At 45.2% G+C, this 24,372-nt stretch overlaps 1 protein-coding gene across 2 annotated transcripts in view; it reads left to right on the forward strand.

Annotated features, from left to right (window-relative positions):
- Positions 1 to 22,836, forward strand: part of plekhh3 (pleckstrin homology, MyTH4 and FERM domain containing H3) — a 30,939-nt gene extending 8,103 nt beyond the window's left edge. Inside the window, exons 3-13 of one of the 2 annotated variants that reach the window (XM_041958000.1) lie at positions 7,567 to 7,661; positions 11,324 to 11,506; positions 12,819 to 12,976; positions 15,640 to 15,763; positions 16,410 to 16,707; positions 18,703 to 18,910; positions 19,098 to 19,234; positions 19,867 to 19,987; positions 20,426 to 20,914; positions 21,027 to 21,218; positions 22,466 to 22,836. In XM_041958000.1, coding sequence (XP_041813934.1) covers positions 7,567 to 7,661; positions 11,324 to 11,506; positions 12,819 to 12,976; positions 15,640 to 15,763; positions 16,410 to 16,707; positions 18,703 to 18,910; positions 19,098 to 19,234; positions 19,867 to 19,987; positions 20,426 to 20,914; positions 21,027 to 21,218; positions 22,466 to 22,636 — 2,176 coding nt within the window. In that variant the 3' untranslated portion in view covers positions 22,637 to 22,836. The remainder of the gene's footprint in view (positions 1 to 7,566; positions 7,662 to 11,323; positions 11,507 to 12,818; positions 12,977 to 15,639; positions 15,764 to 16,409; positions 16,708 to 18,702; positions 18,911 to 19,097; positions 19,235 to 19,866; positions 19,988 to 20,425; positions 20,915 to 21,026; positions 21,219 to 22,465) is intronic. The other variant, XM_041958001.1, reaches the window with a different exon arrangement.
- The last annotated feature ends 1,536 nt before the right edge of the window (positions 22,837 to 24,372 follow it).

Raw genomic sequence — 24,372 nt, forward strand, 5'->3', positions numbered from 1 at the left:
GCAGTCCTGCACAGTCAGATTTCTTCAAAGTATAATAGTGTTTTCATCTCATAAAGTAACATAAGAGATGGCACATAGGCACAGTTTGATTCAAACATGTTCCAGTCACACAAAAAAAATGAATCAGTGCTGTCATAGATTTGCTGTATGTTCGCAACGACCTCTCTCTGTGGCAGACAGCTTAGGGTGGGGGTGATGGGCATACAGCATCTCTGCAGGCAGACAGCGCGAGGTCTCCCTTGTCTCGCAGTCAGCACAAAGTGCCAAGCAACTTGCTCCCTCCTGCCGTTCTCACACTCAAATCCATCTTACATCATCACTATTTTTTCATCCTCAATTTTTCTGACTCTCATGTCCCTTCTTGAAGCTGGGGCAGAGCGGAGTACAAACTGTACCAGAAGCTAAGTGACACTTGGAGACTTCTCCATCTCCCTTTCTCACCATTTGTCTGCTCTCTCATTAGTCCCCTTTCTTCTTTGACGGCTTTTGACAGTCAAAAAAGTTGACGTTTTTTGGCGTGGTGCTGCCAGGCTGTGATGTCTGAAAGAGACCAATGTTTCAGCATGTATTTCATGTGTGTGAATTTATGTGCGTGTGTGCATGAAACATGTGGGTGTTTGCGTGAAAAGCTTAGAAGTGGGCCCCACGATAATTGCCTGTCTGAGTGTCTGTCGGCCTGTCTGTCAACCATCCAACCATCACAAACCGGCCCTGTTTACAACATCAGCAAATATAGAAAGTTTTAATCCACATCGCTAAGTTTCACCATCAGAATGACTTCATTTAAACTGAGAAGTCACTTACACTCTCCATCATAAAATTTCTTGCTGATCAACGCTCTCCTTCAGTCACAAACTCAGACTTCCTGTCACACACACACACGCCCCCCTCCTCCTCCTTTCTCAAAACATGACTTTTTTTTCCTCTCCCCTCTGCCTAGTCCAGAGTTTCTTGGCAGTGGTCTTGAGTAAACAGCGTATTTTTAGCTGGGAGGTCATATAGGCCCAGTCTTAATCACCACATTCCCATTTTCCCACCAGCCCAGCTTCAGCCAGAGGCCCTTGCAGCCAGCCCTATGCACTGTGGGGGAGGGGATAGAGATTTTATAGAGAGATAAATGGATTGCTACAAAGACAGAATGATTATACAGTGCTACATGACCCACTGTATTTTAATGAAGGTCGTCTCAGATGGTGTTATTTGTCCTCGGTGCTCTTTCGGATGCCTAATAAACTTGATTTGTGGTTGTCATTTGTATACAGTATTTAAGCCTGGACATCAACAAAAAGCAGCTGCCTTGAATCATCTGTTTGAATGGCTTTTTGGGCTCATCCAGGCTTTTCATCCATCAGATTAATCGTCGTCCTGCATTTCTGTGACACATCCGCGTAAGGGTCATTTTTTTTGCAACTGTGCATGTTCTTGTGGTGACAAGGACCCGCTTTGTATGCTGGAACATGTCTCCACTGTTTCCACTGCGGTCATCCAAACCCAAGAGCAAGGACACTGCTTTTCTAACTTTAATTAGCGTCTCGCCGTTTTGATTAGACCCCGGACTGAAATCAATTACTCATCGCTCCAGCAGCTACCACCGCACAGACACAAACTAATCAACTCATTGTGCTGCTTGTTCTTGGTGGATTTAAGTGTGTCACCATCATTGTCACCATGAAAGCACTGCAGAGAATATGCACATCAGTTGCGGTGACCTTATTTCAGTATGTGGGAGCAGCTGATATGCTGTTGATTTGAGTAAATCAGTAGTTTTATAGTGAAAAAACAATTCTGCATTTAGTTTCTTGGAAGACCATATTCAGACTGGGCTGAGTTTACATATCGTTACCACACTGTACGCTTAGCTACTTTCACAGTGTTGTGCATGCATTAACAAGTGAAACCAGATACAACCAAACTGCCTTTGATATTGACTGAATCTAGATCTGCAACAGTTAATCAGTTGATCAACAGAAAATAATTATAAGATAAGAGCAGATATTCACCATTTTTAAGTAAAAATCAACATTTGCTGGTTACATCTGGTTAAATTTGAGGATTTGATGCTTGAATCCAAATATCTTTGGGTGTTGCGCTCTTAGTTCGGCAAAACAAGACATTTGAAGACGTCACCTTTGACTGTTTTCTGAATTTTATAGACAATTAATGTGAATTTTCGCCACAATTTCCCAATATCTCTGACTTATAATTGCAACTGGGAGACTGATGTGAGCAGTTTTGATAGTTTTGCTCATAATTGCGGTTTAAATGATCTGGCGGCACGGCCACTGACTCCTGAGCTTTTTTTTTTGTCATTGAAAATTGCACTGTCACCAATAACTGCAGCTATTACTCATCACATAATCGTAGTGGAAGACAAAACAGGCTCAAGCAGACATTATGGACAGGATTTACAAGTAGTGAGATTGCACTGAGGTATAGTAGCTAAAATCCTAACAGCCCTGAGTACAGTAGCATTAAAATTAATTGGTTTAAGCCAATAAAAAGTTTGCTACCTAACCTCACAGCCACATAAGTCTTTTCACTAATGCGGCTGATTAGGCCTCTTCTCAAGGCTGTGTGGGTGTGTACGCTGTACTGGACTGACATCTCCTTGACTCTCCTGTTAGTTTTGTTTCACCTGTTAGGGCGGGACAACAAACACCTTTATCGCTCTTTTAAGCATGTAAATGGAATTTAGTGACCTCATGTATCTCCCATTAAGCCTCCACCCGGCTAAACCTGAACAGGAGGTGTTCTACAATGTCATGTGTTTTTAATATGCTTTGATTTAATGATGAGTCAGTCCATGTGTCGTACTATGCAAATGTTGTGGGTTTTAAGTAATGTAAGACAGTCATTTTGTCATTAGATCTTTATTAATAAGTTGTAAGATATTAAACAGGTGACAGAAAGGTGAGAAAGTATCTGAAGATAATGTATACAACAGTTGTCCTGTTATTTGTGCTGAACGCCCCTCTTTAACATTTTTTTCTTTTGTCTTCCATTTTTCTTCCACCTGAACCTGTGAGAATGTATGTATGTATGAAATCGAGAAAGTAGGTCACACACAAACTAGTAGTGGTGACAATTAGTGATGGATAGATCATCTTGTCATCAGTATGTGAGGGCCTCAGTGGCTTTACACCATACAGTCTCTCACTTCTGTACAGAAACCGGGGCTCCAGCTAACAACTATTTTAATGTTTGAAGAGTCCATCGATTATTAAAACGAATAATTGGCTATTACGAGATTATGAATCACACAATTACTCAGTGGCTGTTATTTAGTATCAGCTTTTAATTTAGCTTGAGATTGTTTTACGCATTTGTGATTTATATAGAATCGAATTCTCCATTGTTCTTGACAGAATGTGTGTCATGGCTACTAATCAAAGCCATGCCATCATGCCATCACACAAACTGTGGTAAACACAGTTCGTGTGAAGTGTTCGTGAGCCCATGTAGTAACATTCTTTATCCAATCATGTGCTCACACAGTGTTGAACCTCGCTCCATCCTGGCTTGTGAACGACTGAGCCTTTCCAGGATGCTCCTTTCATACCCAATCATGATACTATCACCTGTTACCAATCAACCTGTTTACCTGTGGAATGATCCAAACAGGTGTTTTTGGAGCGTTCCACAACTTTCCCAGTCTTATGTTGCTCCTGTCGCAACTTGTTTGAAATATTTTGGTGCATCAAATTCAGTCAATCAATCATTGAAGTTGATGAGGTCAAACATAAAATATATTGTCTTTGTGCTTTTTTCAATTCAGTATATGTCAAAAATGAAAAGCAAATGATCACATTGTGTTATATTTATGTTCTACACAGCATACCAACTTTTTTGGAATCTGGGTAGTATGTGCTGTATGGGGAAATATTTCCCTTCCTCTCTCAACTCATGTTTCTTCTTTTCTGACTTTTGTTCTTGATGACTTCCCCCTCTCTTACCTTGTGGTGCAGCTAGCAGTTTATTTTTTTGGCTGAGCTTGACCTATGTGATCTGGGCTGCTGACTTTTTCCTTTCCACTTTAATGAAGTAATTTTGACGGTGTTGGGAAATACAGTGTGTCGATCTCAAACCAGGTACCAAAACACAGTGCAGAAGAAATAGCTCGATTTTCAACACATTTCAAGCTTTAACAGTTGAGTGGTGTGACCTTCAAATGATGCTCCTCCTCTGCAGTAGCTGATGTTTAGCCCTCAAGGGGAGGGCAGGGGAGGGAGAGAGGTGCTGTCTGTAGATGTGCACTCGCGCTCTTCTACGTGCTGTCTAATCCCCATGTCAAATTGTTTCCTGCACTCCACAGGAAGTTGCCCACTGAAGGCCCCACCGTCACGGCCTCTGCAGGGATTTCTGGGAATGTGGGGGCGGTAGCATGGGGGGCTGGGGCGGGTTGCGTGAAGTTGGGGGTTTTAGGGCTGCTGGACAGCTGTGGAGATCCCAAAGATCCCACATCAACAGCGCTCAGACGTTTGCCCCGAGCTGTATCACGTTTAGTTTTCCTTATTCGTAAGCCATCTTTCATTTTGTTAAACCATAGAATGGATTGTGACTGGTAAGAAAGCATAGATTGAATCTTGCCATACAGATGTTAATTGACAAAGTGTGGGACACCAGAAGACTAGAAAGAGAGTTTTCTGGCCACGTATGGAATCATGTTATTGTGTTTGTTCAGCTGTTGTGTTTGAGTTTGTTCAAAAACAATCCAGTCGAAACCTTAAGCCTTCCAATTTGGTTGACTGATGATTGATAGTAATAATACTATTGAAGAATGGTACCTGATTGAGTGTGTTTCAGTGCAGGAGGTGCACATAATGTTTTTAACAGATGAAATCGCACATCGTGTTATAATCTCTTTTCCATCAGGTCTGTTTGAAACAGGCCAGTTCCTGTTAATGAATCACACTTTTGTTCAGTAACTAAGGAGAGCTTTGCACTATGTACTGTGTGTGTGTGTGTGTGTGTGTGTGTGTTGTGGTCAGTTGATGATTACATATTTACATTTCTTCTGCTTTTGAGGTTTTTTTTTCTTTTTTCAGCTGTCATTTAACTTTTGAGTAGTGCAGGTTTTTAGAGCACATACTAATTCAGAGTATGACTTACATAGCTATAGTGTGAAAGAATGGAAGAACAAACAAGTGTCATTAGAACAAGAACAGTTTGTTGTCATAATGGGACACTAAGCAGACTTCGTTTTGTAGAGACAGTTTTATACTGCTGTGGTCACCAGCCAGGGAGGTTTTGGACATTAGCCTGGCTTTTTGGACACAATGATCAAACTGACTCTGCTAAGGCAGCATTTAAAGTGTCAGTGCTGCTAAAGGTCAAAACCTGGTTTTGGACCTGTGCTTCTGTCCCCTTTCAGTCCCTCCTCTGTCTCTGTGGCCTAAAAGAAGCACTGAAGTTGACTTTTAAGTATGGCAGGTGAAAGATGGGGGCAGAGCAGTTAGAGGCAGAAAAACAGATTTGTGTCTGTGCAAGCAGGATGGCAAAATACCCACATTTCTTAGAAATCTGCAGCCATGAGAGCCAAGCTTGATTTTGGACTCCCAAGAATATTCCTGCAAGATGTATGACCATTTGTTCCACATAACCTTTTAAATTGTGGGTTTAAATCCTGCAGCGGGTTACACCAGTTCTTTTTTTTTTTGTTCTTTGGATCCCATTAGCTTCCACAAAGTGGTCGCTAGTCTTCCTGGAATCCACAACATTAAAAAAAAAAAAAAAAAAACAGTCACAGCACCAATATGACAAGAAAATGCAAGGAGCCAAACCCAAAAATCACAAAATAAGTGAAATGACTTGACACATTAAAGTGTAAATAGCAGTTTTGTTGGCAGTTGCTTATAAGTTGAGGAATTGAGAAAAGGCCTAGCTATAATATTAGTATATGCTAAATTGAGATGTAGAAACTTAAGTGCAAGGACTGTCTTTTATTGCTATTGCTATTTTGGATGCAAGCCCATAACAGACAATAGCACACAGTAAGCAGTAAAGGTATTGAACATAAACACCCGCGAGTTGCACAGCAGGCTATATTTTCCAGTCGGCGTAGTTTTTCTACAAATCTAATCCCTCTCTCATCTGGGCTGCATATAGACCAACTCTGCCTGTCTGCGTGCATGTCTCCGTCATGTAGCAGGAGTTATTAACAACCTCAAATAAGAGCCGTCGTCACATTTCTGTGTTTATTTTAATACCTATAAGTGGGGTCTGTGTATGCAGGGACTGTCAGAGGTCCCCAAAGGCTGCTGCCGTAGCAGGCGAGACGGCTTAGTTATACGGCCTCGCTGAGTATAATGTGACAGGATCCTGACTCTCTATCTCTCACTTCTGCTTTCTGATGATGCCGTGAACCAGTTCACACACACAAACGGAAAAACTGGAACACAATATAGAGTTTCACTGCGTCTGAAAATGATCTTAAATTAGAGTCTAATGTTAACAACTGCAAATGCATGTCATAAAGGAAACACCTTGCATGCATTTAAGCATAATAGGCACTGTTTGAGAGTAATGTCACAGAGGTCAACCTGATTAACAATGGTATCGACCATATCAAGTCAGCGCGCACAAAAAGAAAGGAAATGGCTTCTGCAGTCATGTAAGCTGAGTCAAAGCAGAAGAGGCTATATTCAGACTCATTGATGATTGCTGCCTTCCGTGAGGAGGAACCCTCCAGAATTATCAGATCAATACAGACATAAATCAGCTGGCGAAGGAGGAGGTAACTAGAGGCCAAAGATCTCTGGGAGGGAGCGCTCGATTCATTTCCTGAGCAGTAATCCAGGAGGAGGAGGACAGGAAGGAAGGAGGGGTTCGTCACTTGTACCTCACATGCCAGTTAGACACAGGAAATAGAGAAAATAAACGAGTAATTAGATAAATAAATGAGGAGAGATAAAACCTTCAAGCAATCTAATTGGCTGGAAATGGGCCTTGGCCTAAGATAACAAAGTCTGAATTTGACCACAACATTGCCTGAGCAGATGTTGAAGCGTCATGTGTGTGAAGGTAGCTGCAAACACGATCGTGAGGCATTAAAGAGGGAAAGACCAAGCAGCGGTTCCGCTGATTTACAGATGTTTTTGATGTTTCTGGTTTTAACTATCCAAGGTTGTGACCTCTTGAACCTCCTGCCTTCCTCTGACCGGCGTGAGCCGGCTGGCTGGGAGTCAGGCCGGCGTCGCTCTGTCACGTTTATTTTCAGTCGCTCGGCTCGGCTCGGCAGCCAAAGTGATAAAAGAGAGACGAGCTGTCCACAGTGGCGTGGTATGCATCAGTGTGTGTCTGTGTGCTTGCGTGCTGCTAGGGAGGGAAAGTAGGAGAACGCGGGAGGACAGATATTCGTGGCACTTCTTCCAGTCCCCCCTGTGTGACCCCCACCGAAGAGTATCAGAGAGGCTTGTAGTTGGCACAGTGTCACATGGGGGGTTCACAGCCAACTGTGTGTCTCTTGGCCAATTAGCTATCCAATGGGAGGGAGTAGTCATGGGAAGCCTGGAGTTGAGAGGGAAGCTGAGTTATTTATCTACATTCTCTCTCTGCTCCTCCACACAGGCACACTGTCTCGGAGGTGTCTGATGAGATGAAGAGCCTGATCATTGAGAAGAATAAGATGGGCCTGGAAGAAGAGCCTGAACTGCTGGTCAAAGGTGAGCCACCGTCAATTCTCTGGTCTGCCTTTGACTGAATGCATCGACCTGCTTTAGTTGTGGTGAACATCATCATTAATCGATTAGTCCATCGACAGAAAAGTTTGATTTGCATTTGGTTCTATAAGCAAAATGCTAATCCATTCACTGGCTCACCTTCTGTGATGCAAGAATTTGCTCCCTTTTTGTTTTATATTAATGCAAATCAAATACATTTGCATTTTGGACTGTTGGTTTAACAAAAATGCAGTTCAAGCACTGACATTTTGCAGACTAAACATTTAACAGATTCATGAAAAAACCCTCCATAAATTAATTAGGGCTTAAAATAATCTTTAGTTGCTGCCCTACTTTGTCTTTCAGTGATTAAATGAGGTCCTTGCAGGCCTATGTTGGTGCTGTTCACCTCATTAAGAATAGTATATATTTCATTACCCTAATTGTCTCCTAATAAGTACTGTCGCAGCTCCATGCTGTGCTATCGCCCTGCAGCCAACCCCTCTCTGACCACATGTGGCCCACAGCTGCTCCCACTCCCCCCCGCTCTGTGTGTTCATGTAAGGATAGCTACTGGCATCGGGAGCGCCGTCTTTGGTGTCTGATGCTTTTGAGGAATGATCTCATAAGATATTTCTGTGATTTTTTTTTCTTTTTTTTTTTTTTTTCCCTTCTTGGCCTGCTACTGAAAGCGAGCAGTAAAATGCCAGCACTTGGATAAGTTACGTCCTGTTTGGAATGGCGGCAGTCAGATTGCCTAATTCTGACAGCAGTTACTATGCGCCCTTGGCGAGTGCCCCTCCCTTACTGCTGTCCCCTCTCTGTCCCTGTCTCACTGTCGTTGGAGAAGAGCTTCCCTCCAAAACAGAGGACAGCTTCTTACCTTGGGCCACTGATTTCACTGTCACTTGGAATTTTAGCTTTTGCAGCACACCCCCGTCCTTCAACCGACCTCACCACTACAGCCTCCACAAGAGTTGGACACCTCAGGGCATTTGATAATCCTTCACACTCTCTGTGTTGCACAAGTGTATGTTTTCACCAGTTCCTCCATGAGGGCCTCTCTCCTTGTTCTGTATGTTTATTTTGCAGCAGGACATCCTGAGGCTATATGAGGTTAATGTTGCCCCAGCACCTAAAACAAGCCACCAAAATTGCAGATGTAGACTGATGATGGAAGGATGAAATGTAAAACCCATGGAGTGGTGACAGAAAGAAATGTTGATTGACACACTTTTGTTGATGTACAGTTAAAATGAGCTGCTGCCCACATGATGCAGGCTTCCTATGCTCTGATCCAAAAGGAGAAAGCGTTTGCTTGCCAGTTTTATTGTTCACAAATGCAAAGTTCAGGGCCAATTTCTAGTTTATATCTGCAAATCTGTCTTCCTTTTTAAGTGCTTTTTCATTTTGCAAGTCCATTTACAGTGTTGAAACTCCAAAACATGAATTCATGAACAGCGAGCTGACAGCATTAGCAAAGCTGATAAATAAAGTGTCGACTTTGACAAAAAAAGAAAGAAAGAAAAGCCATACTGTCATCATTACTATCTGATTTAATTAGTGTTTAATAGGGAAAATGTTTAATTTTACTGATGTTCCTAAATCAGTATTTTGTGAAATGTCAGCCTCCATATGCCTGCAGAGTAATTTTTCAAACATTTACATTACATTTCATTATAATATTGAAAAATTTAGTGGAACAAACATTAAGTACTCAGAAAGTGACAGCAGGCTTGCAGGATAGAGGTGGAAATGCACAGAGAGAGATTGTTTGCTCAATCTGTGTTCGAGGGGGCAGGGCGTTGGAGGTCAAGGGTCACAAATGAAACAAATTAAGGGTGAGCCGTGGCCCCCAGGGGAGACATTAGCAGGCCACAGAGATGGGATCCAGATGGGGGACCATGAGAGGGGTATACAGGGGGTCCCGGGACTCTTTCTGTCTCTCTCTTTTTTTGCCTTTCCTTATCGCTCTGTTTAAAATTCCCAGAAAGAGCAGCATCAGTGGGGCGTCCCGTGTCTGCGACAGAGGCGTCAAGGTAGCAGGCATGCCCTTCTCTCCATATCTCTCACCCAGTCAGCTTGTCTGCCTCCCCCGTCCTACATCCAGTCTGTCAGCAAGCTCAGCCCAACTTACCTCATGGTTTTTATTTATCCGTTTCACGTTGGGTTTTGATGCTGGCCCCTCTGATGTGGTGTTAAGTACCTCCAGGGTTTTTGCTTTGGGCTATATTGGGTGGGTTTATGGCGGGTTCAGACCTGCCACTTATATCATAAAGAAGCATTCTCAAACAGGAAACATAGCCTGAGAGGCTGTGCCCTCGCCCCCCTCCTCTCTCTTTATTTTTATTTCGGAGTCGAAGTGAGGCAGTGGAAGCTTTGTACTGCCTGAGAAAACCACTTTGAGGCAAGGACGAAAACAGGGAGAGAAGAGAAACGGGGGGGATGAAAGTACATTGGAAGAGAGTGAGAGCACAGTGTAGAAAGATGCAGGCGAAATGAGCGCTGGTTAACAGGTGGCACGCAGCTTGCTAACCACAGAGGAAGTTGTGATGCTGGTGTGGCGTCATTGCCGTTTTCACAGGGTAGGAAGCTGAAGGTACGTCGCCTAATTGTTCCTTTAAAACCAATCTCAAATATGCATGCACAAGCCATATGAACACACATGCACAGCCACCCCACAAGTGGCATACTGCCAGTGTATAACGGTGCAGATGGTCCCACCCTGCCAAGTATCAGTCCAGTTGGCCCTTTGCAACCCTCTGCCGGCCTCTCTGTCAGCCCTCTGGTTGACCTGTGACCCCCTGCCAGGACTTGTCGATCTTCCTGTCTGTTCCTCTCCGGGCAGCATCTGGACAGAGCTCTGCCAAACTAGTTTATTTGTCTGATAATATCTGAGGTTAAATATTCATTAGGGACAATTTGCACACATAGCTGAGGGGAGTGAAGAAGTCCACTGCTGTTTGGGAAGAGTGGATCTGGGCTATTGCAGTCTTTCCAAACCCTCAAGACTTTGGGAACAGAACAGTCTTGCATAGTAGAGCCAGGCCTGGCAAGACCAATGGGCATGCCTAAGAGCTGGCTAAAGGCATGTCTGCCTTACTCTCTTTGTGTCTCTCTGTCACACTGTTCCAGTACATCTCTCTTTCTCTCTCTGTCTCTCTCTTTCCCCCCCTTTTCTCACTCTGTCAACCTCTAAAGTGGTAATTACGTTGGCTGCATGCAGGCTTTAATGCCTATGCCATTAGCTTGCTGTATTTTTATCCCCTAGTATTTACCCCAACAAGGCAGTCACATACACACTGCAACAAACTTTATGGACAATTACATGCCTTGGGGATTATTCTTGGTGAAGACATGGTGGGGCAGCACTGGTTTAGTAGATCCATGACTAGCCCACCTACCGTCCGGACCTTTCCAGTGAAAAGCTCGTCTTGGTGTGTCTTATAGCATAGTGTGAAAAAGTACAGATAAAAACAAATTAAAGTGCATTTAAGCAGCAGACATTCACATTTGACAAATGCGTTTCCCATTTTTGCTTTAAAAGGGACTTTAACTACTAATTTATTATCAAAATTAACTTAATTCTCTGGTGTTTGAATAACTGTGTCATTTCATTTTGAAGTTGAGTTGACGCATGACACCTGTGCTTATCTGATTTAAAGGGTGGCTGTTGCGGGAGGTGCGAGGCAACTGGATCAAGCAGCGTCGGTACTGGTTCGTGCTGAGCCAGGATTCCCTCGACTACTACAGCGGACCAGAGAAAGGAGCCCGCAGATTGGGCACGCTGGTCCTCACCAACCTCTGCTCTGTCATCTGGCCAGACAAGCAGACATATAAGGAGACGGGTGAGGGGCACACAGACGGCCTGACGCATAGCTGACTCACGCTTATGTACACTGACCCTTAATCTCTGCAGTGTCCAGTAAGACCTGTGTACATTCCCTATGCGGTGTAGTGGTCATAGACATTTTTTAAAAATTCGAGGAAGTTGTTCTGGGTTTTTTGATATGTAAGTGACGTCTTGTGGTCCCCTTCCCTTCCCATGAGTGCTGTAATTCTGAGTAAGTTTGGGAATACCCGGCTGTGCTTGGTCAAAAACGGCTCAAAGTTGGTCTAGAAACCTCACATTTTGAGTAAACAGGAGGGACATCTCCCTTCCCTTTCTGGGATGAAGGAAAACAAAAGCCATACAGAAACGGGAAGAGACACAGGGATGACTTGTCCTTTTCAAGTCTCTGTATTACTCAGACTTATTGCCCTACTGTCTACATCTGTCTGCCTGTCCATCAATGGAGGCGATTATGTCCTGGTGACTTCACCAAACCACTTACAATATCCAGACCATTATATGAACTCAAACATAGTTCTTACTAACTTAATTTGTCAGGGGACTTTTCTGGACAGAAGTGCGCTTTCAACAGCAGCTTTATTGGCTGTTTCACGACTGAACAACTTTGTGTTCCTCCTAAGCCACTCAGAAATATGTCACATAAGAGCTGCATGAAATATTTACTTCCTCTGTGTTTTTTTCTAGTTGTTACCATGAAATTTTAGTTCCTTTTTAAGGGCTCAACCTTTGACATCATTGACTCTTTACATCACAGTGAACGTACGGGAACCAAACGGTTTCAAGGTGGACAATGGCAGTACCACCATGTCATAATCTCAGTTGTAAAACCTCTTCATTTTTGAGTTTGTACTTCATCAAGAACCTAAACAAAGAAGGATGTGGTGCCAAGTCACGTAGCAGGAAAGCCTGATAACAGCAGCGGGGCTGCAGATCAGGACAGGCTGCCTGGGGTACGTCTAATACTTCCTCTGCATGAGGAGGAAGCACGCCTTTTTTCACTTTTATTGCAGGTTGTCCAAGAGGAGACTCACTCAGGGGTTTAACACTTGTGTCCTAACTCATCTGCTGAATAACTATTCTTGTTTGGTTTTGGCGTGGTCTGAGGTTCCTCTCAGGCTGACCTTTGATCCTCAATGAAACCGAGAGAGGAAGTCACAGAGGGAGAGTCACGCCAGATATGCAGGGTGTCCCGTGCAGAGAGCATTTCACTCTTCTCTTCCCTATTTGCTTACATTACACTAACACATGAGGCACAGTTTGAATTTGAGTGCCAGTCATTTAAAAAGTTTTTTGTGTGTTTCTCTCAGGGTACTGGAGCATCACAGTGTACGGGCGAAAGCATTGCTACAGGCTATACACCAAGCACTTCAACGAGGCTGTGCACTGGGCATGTGCCATCCAGAAGATCATTGATACCAAAGCACCGGTGGAAACACCAACACAGCTCCTGATTCGAGACATTGAGGTGGGTCACACACACAAAATCATATCATACGTTGCTATTGCCCCCTTGAAGCAGCTCATTTCAAGATAAAGACATTTCCAGTTATTGAGTGCTCTGAAAGTTTGGATTGGATTTTGAAAGGATGCCTTTTGCTTCACCTTCTCATGTGGAAGGAGACTGAAGTGCATTTATAAGGGACAGCCATATTTTTAGACCAGGGGTTGCTAGAGAGCACAGCGTGCTGGAATCTCATTGAGCAGACAGATGACTTGTCTTGCATCAGTCTGCCCCTGGGGTGACGAGAGGGACAGTTTTGGCAGAGGGGGTGGAGGAGGGCTTGGCGTGAAGCAGCAGAGACAGATAAGCAGTCCTTGTGCCTGGCCTCCTGTCTCCGTAATCTCCCAACGAGAGTCTCTAATCTCAAAGAAAGTGGTTAATCTGCTTGCCTCCGTCTGCCCCTGTCTGCCTCGCCAGGAGGGGCCAAGTTTATATTCTGGAGGAACAGAGGGGGCCTGCTTTTAAAGTAGCCCACAGTCATTGTTTTGCTTTTAAATCCTGAAGACTCGTCCTCAGTCTTTCTCTCTCACACTCACATTTTCTCAGTCTTTTTGTTTGTCCCGCACCTTAACACGCGGGCACACTCTCTCAAATAGACGAGGCATTTTCCCCCTCGAGTGTGAGATTAGGACTGCTGCTGCAAAAATCAAAGAGAGAATGAACAGAGGAGGCTTTGTGTGAACAGGCCAGCTCGTTTATCTTTAAAGCATAGATTCATGTTTCAGCCGCAGACACAAGGGACAGCTTGCAGTTTTAGCCTTGGACCTACAACCAGAGGCCATGTGTGAAAGAGAGAAAAATGGAGGGAAGATCCGAAGAGTAGATTAGATGGTTGAACTGCTGTATCTCAAATCTGCCACACATTACAGATAATTCCGGTTTATTACCCCTGGGATCAGATTATCATACCTGTCTGTAATAACACTGTGTTTATCAAGTTAGTGTAAGTAGTGAAATCTGATGGCGCAAGACGCCGTCTGACAATCTTACAAGTCAAACTTATTTGTAAGAGAAAATGAAAGCGAACTGTAAAATTATTACTTAAACTGCTAGTTGTAAACATCTGAGGTAGTACACCCTTCTGGGCTCAATTCTGACCTACTATACTCGCAGTAGTTGTGCAAACACAGTTTTTTGTGCACTGTTGGATTATAGTGATAGTTCAGGTGCACTCAGTTTTGGTTTTATGACCAAATGAAGTTTTCAGATGTCTAGCTTGTCTAACTCCTGGCCTGTTTATGACCTGTTTTTTCATCTAACCACTCGTGTGTCTTACCTCCACATTGGCGATTTTGCCAAATTACCAGATCTCACTTAGAAATTATGGACGAGCTTTAAAGAAATGAAAATTATCATGTGACACCGCTCTTATGTCTCTACAATAAGTATGGGGCCTGCAGCTAGCTATCTTAGCTTAGCATGAAAACCCAAGAAAACAGCTAGCCAGGCTCTGTCCACATGCAACAAAAACAGCTTAGCACCACCTGTAAAACTCAATAATTAACATGTTATCTCTTGTTTGTTTGATCCATAGACAAATGAAGTGTTAAAATCGCAACTCACCATTTTATGTGATGTCATGTGCTGGACTATTTCTTGGCCAGGACCAGTTGCCTGGCAACCTGCGGTGATCCAGGAAGTTAGCCAAGAAATAGTCTCATACATAACCTCTGTATAACAGCAAATCTTTGTTTTTCCATTTTTTAATTAGTGAGCTTTAGATGTCTGGTCGGCAGAAATCGTGACCTTTGGATACAGCCAGCCAAGCTGTTTCCTCGTTTCCAGTCTTTCTGCTAGCGTTAAGCTAAGTTAGCCAGCTTCATCTGCCATGCTGACTTGAGAGTGATATCAGTCATCACAATCACCACTCATCTAGCTTTTGCAAGAAAGCAAATGAGCGCATTTCCCAAAGTGTTAAACTAATGCATGTGTTAGGAGAAGACCAAAGGGAATGAGAGAAAGCCTGTGGTCCTAACCCTGTACAGCGAATGAATGTCATGGATGCTGGATGTTGTGCTGTATCCGGCTGCACATGGTCCACAGAGCAGCATCTCATTCCCACATTTCAAACAGACAGGCCTGTCACCAGTGTGCACCAAACACTTCAGAAGAATGTGTCAACTTTGCCCCACTAAGGAGGGGTGAAAGCTGGCTTGTCTTGCAGCCAGAGGGGGTGGCTGGTTTGGGGGGGGGTTGCAGAGGCAGGAGAGAGCCAGAGCAGTGGCAACGTTACTAATGAGCAACAGGTGCTAGAGGGCAGTAGCATGGAAGCCATCTGTACCGCTGGAAGGCATCTATGCTCATAGGCAGTGAAAGACACAAACACACGCACGCTAAACTCATTGACACCAGTGGATAAAATATAATGTGTCAGTCATGCTATTTGGTTTGCTGGGTCATCACTTGACCTTCCTGCTGCTTTGAAAGTTGCCAGAACTGAATGATGAACCTGGTCAACTCGACCCCGGTCACCCCCGACAGAAGAACAGACACACTCTATCACCCACTGGCTGCCTCACTCCCAAGCTGGCTGCAGACAGATTGAAGGCCCAAAGTTTGTTCTTTACTGTGTCTACTAATGTTATCATCACAATTGTTTGTTTTTTTTCCCCACTTGTGTTCATCAGGAGAATAAGTTCCACCCCGAGGTAGTGGAGCACATCTACCAGCACAATCCCATCCTGAAGTACACCCAGGGTCCCCTGTACGCTCCTCTGCTTCCCTTCCCCTACGGCAGCCTGGAGCACACATGTAAGTAGTTAACATGTACATGTCGTATGTTGTCACAGCAACAATGTGTGAAGTTGCAGGTAAAAAGAATAATAATGGTAAAAATAATTTGTACAGACTACAAAGTGCTTGAAATTCAGATCATTTTAAACTAGATCATAGAACTACTATGTGCAGATCTCAGTGCTGATGGCTGAGTCTGTCTTCTTGAAGCTGTTGTGAAATATATAGCACATTTTGCATGTAATCTTCCTGATGATGTATGCTATGCTATCTAACAGAAACTGACCACCCAAGCCTCGTGTATGTACAGTTCACAACCATTTTCTGTAACTACTGTTGAAGGGCTTTATTGCTAATTGGAAAGAATCAGTGTAATCTCTGTGATTACTGTGCTGTTTGAATTGCTCAGAGGCAGCATTTATCACAATGCAGCAGGTCACTAAAAGAACGACCTTTCTTGGCTTGGCTGTTATTAAAGCAAGTGCAAACAGGGGAGCAAAAGGCTAAAAAAAGACAGTAAGAACAATATATCCAATGCATTTTTGTATTACACCCTAAAGGTCAGCTGCAACTCATTCAAAATGTTGGCATCATACATAATAATAATCCTGAAAACAAAAAGAAAAGTAAAAGTAAAGCACGGTATTGCACTGCTCCTCTTCAGACCACAGTGGGAAAGGCTACGGCTCGGTGCGCGAGGAGGCCGTGAAGCTCTTCAACTGCTTGCAGCAGCTGGAGTCGGCGCGGGAGCCGGTTCCCATCATCCAGGGCGTGCTGCAGACCTGCTTGGACCTGCGGCCCCTCCGAGACGAGGTCTACTGCCAGCTCGTGAAGCAGACCAGCTACACACCTGCCCCGTACACTGCCGCACACCTCCGTTACTGGCAGCTTCTCACCTGCATGAGCTGCACCTTCCTCCCTGGGCCCACCGTGCTCAAGTACCTGCGATTCCACCTCAAGAGGTGAGTTGCACCAAAAGGAAACTTGTGTGCTGAACAGGCGATACAGTTTAAGTTAATGTTTTTTTAAGTACTGATTAAAATGAAATACTCTTGTTCGCCTTTTTAAGTACTGATTAAAATGAAATACTGGGCACAAATTAGAAGATTAGGTTGGATTTATTCATGTTGAATTTTGCATAAATAAATCCTGCAGACCGGAGAAAGCTGTTTACATCATCTCCTACTTGTAATTGCAAATGGAAAACATTTTTTTCCACTTGTTTTTGCTTGCTCTGATTTGTCCCAATTGGAAACATAACTTGAGGAAGAAAGTGGAAAACATGGCAAATCCATCTATGTTAACAGTTTAAGGTAATAGAAACCATGATCGTTTGTTGGTGGTAATATTGCAGTGCCTATTTTATATTCATGAAAATGCCATCCCAGTCCCATAAGAATGGAGCAACAGAGCAGGAGTCAGGTGTCGGTCATGAGGGAGTGTGTAAGGGAGAACAGGTTGAATGCTGGGAGATGAAGGAGAACCAGTAGTGTGTGTAGTAGCAGGGACAACACCGCGTCCAGACAGTGGACAAAAAGCAGGCGCCAGCACCGTTCACCACCGGTTTAGATATAGTAGCGTGATATGCCTTCACATTGTTAGCATGTTCCCCCAGACAGATCCAGTGTTTTAGGGCTGGATTTGCAGGTCTGAATTAGCCCCTCTGTCAAGCATGCTAATCTAAGTTATTAGCAGTGCTAATCTCCTGCTCTAGATTTTCTCTCTAACGCCATGCCATCAAACCACTACAGTTTTCTATCTATATGTCTGTGCTGGGAATCACCCCCTAGCTAATGGAACAGTTGCATGCAACGGTGATTCATAATAACGCTGTGGAACTCGCTGGCCGTGTGTTTTGATATGCCTTGCCGCCACTCTCACGCACTCTCTCACTCCGTGGATCAGTGCTGAGGCTGCAGCTGGGCAGAGCTAAGACTGGAGCTGGGCAGTGGGCCCAGAAACCCTCCTCCACTCCCCCAGTGCCCTGAGAAACCCCCGGGGAATGTCTGCTGTCAGAGAGAATAGGCCAGGAGAAAGAAAGCAGCAGAGTAGGAGGAGGGGGCAACGAAGGAGGAAAGAGCGGAGAGGGGTGAAGAGAGGAGAGTATAGGACGGATCACACAGACTCAGTGGAACATTCCTAATTATGTTTCAGCAGGACAAATCCCACCCTGTGGCCATACAGTTATGAGAGAGCGAGACATCGGAGGGAATGAGAGGGCCTCTCTCTGTCTGGCAGAATGTTTGAGGCCCTCTTGTTCGCCTCTCTCTGTCCTCTGTTTTGTGTATTTTGGGACGAACATCGCAGTATAATTGTTTCCTTCCTATTTTTCCCTCTGTGTTTACACAGGGCTGAGCTCATAACTCCATCAGGTTGTATTTCACACCTTTCGCGCTCTGCCGTGTGAAGTGTGCGAGACTGGATGGAGGCTCCAGTCGAAGCGTGTTGTCCGCTGCCTCTTCTAAAACAACAGCACACACACACACACACACGCACACACACTCAGCACTCCTGGACACTCCGCTGGGAGGAAGTGGCAGGTCACTCCGATTCACAGGAGCGGAAACACCTTTTCCTGTTTCGTGCGCTACCCAAATTCAAACATGTTTTCTTTGCCGTTTTCCTTTTCTTTGAAGGATTGAGGGATGTTGAGCCTTTTAAGTCCCTAAGAGCTAAAGTGAGAACATTTGTCATTCCTCGCCTCATTGACTTTCGAGCACTGCCAGCCCAATGAAAATAAAGAACTCGGTTGAATCAAAAGGGTGACGCAAAGTCCATAATCATAGCATAACACTTTTCAGACTTTGAGTCACTGTTAACATCAGGAGCATTAACAAGTTCCCCTTTTAAGCATTGAACATTTTCATTTTGCTGGCAAATAACTAGCGATTCTAATTATGCTTGCACACGCACGCACACACGGCATCCGCCCATCTCACTCTCACTCTTTCTTGCAGGATCCAGAGCCAGAGCCCGGAGTCTGAGATGGATAACTATGCGTCATTCATCAGCGAGGCTCTGGAGAAGACCAAGTGTCGGGAGTGCGTGCCATCCTGGGAGGAGATCCAGATGCTGATGAGCCGACAGGAGATGCTGTGCACGGTGCACTATCCTGGCCCCGGATCCTGCCAGCTCTACATCAGCTCACACACTACAGCCAATGAGGTTTGGGCTCATTTGTCTGTGTTCTACCTCATAGCACAACTTTTCTCAATCTTTCAGCTCGTCACATGTTCCCGTTCTAACCTAAATCTGGAGTCTGCTGACGTTACTAAGCCATGAATCATAGGAATTTAATTTCTCCTAAACTATTTGTGTATCCATCTGACTTTTCCTCTTGCCCCCTCACCAGGTGGTTCGAAGGATGCAGGAGAAGCTCAGCCTACAAGAGAGCAAAAACACGTTTGCACTGTACGAGCAGAATGCACTGTGGGAGCAGCCGGTAGCAGGCGGCGCTCTGATCGCCGACATCTTGACCAGGTTTGAAAAGTAAATCTTCAGTAAGTCAGTCTTCGCCCCTGTAAAACAGAGCAGACAGACACCGCCAGCAAGTCAGACACAATAAAACCAAGCAGACGGACACACTATCAACACCTCGTCTAAGTCTGGCAGGAATCTGAGCTATTTGTCACTCGTTAGATGAATGTGAGCAGAGCAGCGGATCGTATATTTATCTTCACCAGTGCGACTCCCATGCTCTGGTTATCCAGTATCCTTGATAACTGGTGACCTTGTCTGGTCTTGTTGGTCAAACATGACACCCTGCTGGGAAACTGGACTCGTGTCACTATTTCTGCCAGCAACGGCGGCCAAGGTGAGGCTGATGTCATTTGGTTGTACAAGTCTCGAATTAAACGATAAGGCATCCCGCTGGAATAAAAGAGATCTGTGTGGGGTTTTTTTTAACAAGCGTGGGCGTCTGTGTCCACACAGTGCTGAGTGACAGAGTAAACATGAAACTCAGCACTAGAGTCACCAGATGACGATATGACACATTGAGGAGGCAATAGCTTGTAACATTTTAACATGTAGGCTTAAGATTCTTGCTATACCATTCATATATTATTACTCTTTGTTCCCCGTCCCAGCTTTCTAACCCTTTCTGTCCCTCTTCTGTGCAGCCTCTCCACCAAAGAGTCAGAGTCCAAATCCCAATGGAGGCTGTGTTTCAAGCTCTACTGCCTGTTGGATGCTGACAGCATATCAGTGGACAGCATTGAGTATCTTCTCCTCTTTGAGCAGGTAATGGAGCAGAACATAGCTCCTCAAAGGGCAGAGTCCTCCTTTGAGAGTTTCTTTGTTATGAGTGGCCGTTTCAGGGCCGATAATAAGATATAATTCATTGTCCTGCAGTGATTCATTCCTCGTATTTCATTGGATTATTGTTTTTACTTAACAATCATTAATGTCTTACATGCAGTGATTGCAATAAAACACAGTGCATAAAAAGCATGACTAAGAGCACTGGCTGCAGTGCAGATGGGGCAAAAGGCAGCCAGCTCTGGCTTCATTAGAACATTTTTCCTGAGGACTCCCATAAAAGAGTTATGGGACAAAATAAAACAGGGTGGGGTAGAAGGGATTGATGGCAGGAATGAGGCTGTTACTGACAAATTGTACCTTCGTTTCCTCCTGTTCGGTCTCTCCCTGTTTGTCCTGGTTTTGGCCTTTGCGCTACAGTGCCATGAGATGGTGGTGCGTGGCCAGCTGCCAGCCTGTGAAGAGGACCTGCAGGCCTTAGCCGCCCTGAGGCTTCAGTGTCTGATGGGTGACTTCAGCACACACGCCCCCTGCCCGCCCCTGGACGAGCTTTTCCCAGGTCACATGCTAGAAGCTCGAGTCCTCATGTCCCTCTCTGCGCCCCAAGCCCTGCCTCCCTGTCAGGTGGCGGCCCAGGGCTGCCCCGGGACACAGCGCTTCCCATCAGGCCTCTTCGCGGGGACGCTGTGGAGCCACACAGCCACAGCTGCGCACAAGCAAAAGGTGGAGCAGGACATGCGTCTGCGGAGCCGGCTGAAGGAGGAGGCGGCGGCTGTCATGGGATCCATCTTGGAGCGTTGGAAAGGTCTGGCCGGCTACAGCCGCAGGGACGGTATGGCTGCCTACCTCACAATTGCGCGCCAGTGGTCGGGCTTTGGATGCACTCTTTATGAAGTGGACTTTTATATTGTGAGTATTGTGAGCTCACGCTTCAGTTTTGTTGTTCGACTTGGACTCGTGAGGTAAATCATGGGGTGACTGTGAGCTGTTCTGACATCTGCTTGCCTCTTCCTCCCTCCAGAGTTCAACAGGAAGTTTTTCCCAGAAGTTGTGGTTGGGTGTAGCTGCTACATCCGTGTCTCTGTATCGGCAGGGAGAGGCAGAGGCCCTAGAGTCCTTCCCGTATGGCCAGATCTGTTCCTACGGCGTATCTGATAGCAACACCTTCAAGATCACAGCTGGGGATCGGGATCTGCTGTTTGAAACCACGAAGGTACAGTGGCTCACAGTCAGCACATACGGGCTGAGGGTTAAAGGACGTGAACTCTGTTAGTGCTGGAGCTGTTTGTCCTCCCAGCTCACACATGGTCTATCTCCACCGTCGTCAGGATTCAGTTTGTGTACAGTACAGGGCCCAGAGGCCTTATCACCATGCAGTGTTCTGCAGAGTAAGTGAAAGAAGCACGCTGTCTGCTCATGATACCCCCCCCCCACCCCTTCCCTCCAGCTCTCTGACCCACTTTAAAAACACTCATTAATTTGGTCTAAATAGAGAGCACACAACCTGCCCCTGCTCTCCAACCGATGCTAACCACCAAAAGCCTAACTTCCTGGCATTAAATGGCAACTGGGGGTGAGTTTTATTGCAGTGGTTAGATTAAAATATTAGGCAACATTTCTCAGAAACATGGATGTTCTTCCAAACAGACTTTTTTTTTTTCAGTGGAGAACAAATCTTGCCTTTCACTCGCTAGATTTGCTTGCATCTTCCCACACGGAACAAAAAAATCCCTGTGTGATCTCTCACGGGGCACAAAAGTGGCTTTTATTTATTTATTGGAGGCACAGGCGAATTGGAATACAACCCAGAAAGGCTCCTTCTTTTATGAACTTAAGGCTTCGTATTGCTCTGACATGAATGTGCAGGGTTTTGAGCTACTGGGCAGGAACATAGACAGAGCGTTTTGCAGGGGGTGATTATGGGTTAGGCCTGGAGTTGAGGGTGAGGGCGAGATCAGCTGCTGATTCAAGGGTTACAGTTAAAGTTGAAGAGTAGGTGCAGGTTGGAGCTCTGTAGTCAGTGTTCTCAAACAACCTGTTTAGGCAAGCATTAGCAGGACTAGAGTAAGGGTAATGGTCACGGTGGCTCGTGGTGGTTTGGTGGTCATGTCCACCAAGGTCGGGGTAACAGAGAGACAGATGAACGAACGAACTCCTCTGCAGTGCCCTCCCTTTTTTTCCTGCAACAGCTGCTGAGCAAAATATGTCAAAGTGATGAAATATCCATACACATGTAAGGCCTCTTTTTTTTCTGATCGAGGCGTGTGTGTGTGTGTGTGTGTGTGTGTGTGTGTGTGTGTGTCTTCCCGAATCTGCCAAACAGCATCATCCTCGGCTTCTGGAGGATCCAGTTTTTCTAGCAGCTGAATGACATCATCCTTCTCCACCCTCCTGTGACAGTGCCAGACAGACACTAAGACTGCCACCAATCTGACCTCTCTGTCTCTCTCTCTGTCACAGCTGACTGAGATCATGCAGCTGATGAATGCGTATTTCAGTGCCATCCGTCGCCAGCGAGGGAAAGGGGAAGATGCAGACATCACCATAGCAGAAAGCACAGAGGTGGGATTCCATCACCTGGCCTCCACACTGACACCCACCCTCCTGGAGCTGCCCTCGCACCCTGTTTGAGTGGGACCCTCACCCAGACACCCCCAGCCCCCGCTGCCCTGCTCCACGTGGCCCCTGTGAGGCCCAGCCCCGGTCCTCAGGACACCACGCCTCCTCCACTGGGAACGGCACGGCAGCCAAAACAAAGAGAGCGCTGTTTTCACTCCCCATCCGTGAAAATAAACCCTCGCTGAGCTTTCCAGCTGAAGGAGCTGGCCGAAGGAGGAGGGAGGGTGGGGGGGCGGGTGAGGGGACGGGAAGGCAAGGGGTTCTGTTTTGCAAGTGAGGCCAGAAACCCACAGAAACCAATGCGGTTGCTGATGAGCTGTCACACACCCTCCACCCCATCCTGTCACGCAACCACCTCTGTTACCCTACATGGCAGCAGCCCCCACCTCGGCTCACCCTCCCGCCCCCTCGACAATGTGAGACGTTGGCGTGAGCTGCATCAGGGAGAGATAGCATCAAAAGAGTTAGGACTTATGGCAACAATAAGCTGTGGTACTCCCCTCGTGAAGGTATGGCTCAGAGTGAAAACACTACTCTCTCCTCTCTCTCTCTTGAAGTGTGCCGTATTTGTGCTGCCTTTCCTAGAAGGCCGTCGTCCCTCAAGCACTGCTGGAAAAGTGTTGAGAACATTCAGTGACACACACACACACACACACCCTCCCCCGTCTTTGGCTCTGCCTCTCTCGCGCTCTCTCTCTTTCACACACATACACACACACACACACACACTCTCACGTGCCCTTATGCTGACATGTTCATCAGAGACAGTCAGTTTTGATAAGGTCCCCGCCAGGCTTGCATTACCTGGAACTGTTGACGCAGTGAGCCGTGTGAACTTGGAACTGGAAACAGATGTTGAACTCTGTATCTAAGTCACTTCGGCTGCCATATAGACTCTTACTATGGGATTACCTGTGTGTGTGGGTGGGTGCGTGCCTGCGTGTGCGTGATCAAGAAAACCATTTCCTGGAGGAATGATATTCAGGATCTGAGTTAATTGTGTTTCACATAAACCAAAGGATTTTGGAGCCGTTTCTACATTGTTTCCACCAAATGCTCTCATGCATCCTTTGTTGTGCTGCTTGTCTTGGCTGTAATCCTTGACACCAAACTTGGTTAACACTTGACTGATTAGATAATTTCGCTTATGTCAGTTATCACCCTAATGCAGCTCTACTCTGCTGAAAATAACAGGTGCTTCTCTGTTGATTATTGTTATTTTCACTGTGTGTGTGTAATGAAATTAAGAGATCTAGAGTACACACAAACCTCCCCAGTCACAGTCTGTATCATTTAAGAAGAGACACCATATTTGCCATGCAGATTGCAAACTGTCCCCTGCTATTGAAACAGAAACCTTTTGAATCAGGCCATGGATGTTTTTGTAGTATTATTTATGCAAACTTTGCTTTTTTTTTTTTGCTTTTTTTTTTTTTATACTGCTCTCTATGTCTTAAATGCAGACCCAGGTGTGTTTTGATATAAGGTCAACCAGAAGCCATACATGCTTTTGGTTCTGCGCCTTAAAGCAGTTCACATGTGTAAATCCTGTGTAGCTCCTCCGTTGTGTTCACTGTTTGACTTTTTATTGTGAAGCCAAAGTTTTGCCAAGTCATGGGTTTGAGCATGGACCAAAGATGTGTTTTTTTTTTTTTTTTTAAATAAGCTTTTATAAGAAGAAATTCTCCCAAAGCAGACAGATCCCCCAATTTATATTTGACTGTTGTCACATTTACCCATTTTTCCTC

Source organism: Chelmon rostratus, chromosome 17 (assembly GCF_017976325.1).
Source record: "Chelmon rostratus isolate fCheRos1 chromosome 17, fCheRos1.pri, whole genome shotgun sequence".
Taxonomy (NCBI): domain Eukaryota; kingdom Metazoa; phylum Chordata; class Actinopteri; order Chaetodontiformes; family Chaetodontidae; genus Chelmon; species Chelmon rostratus.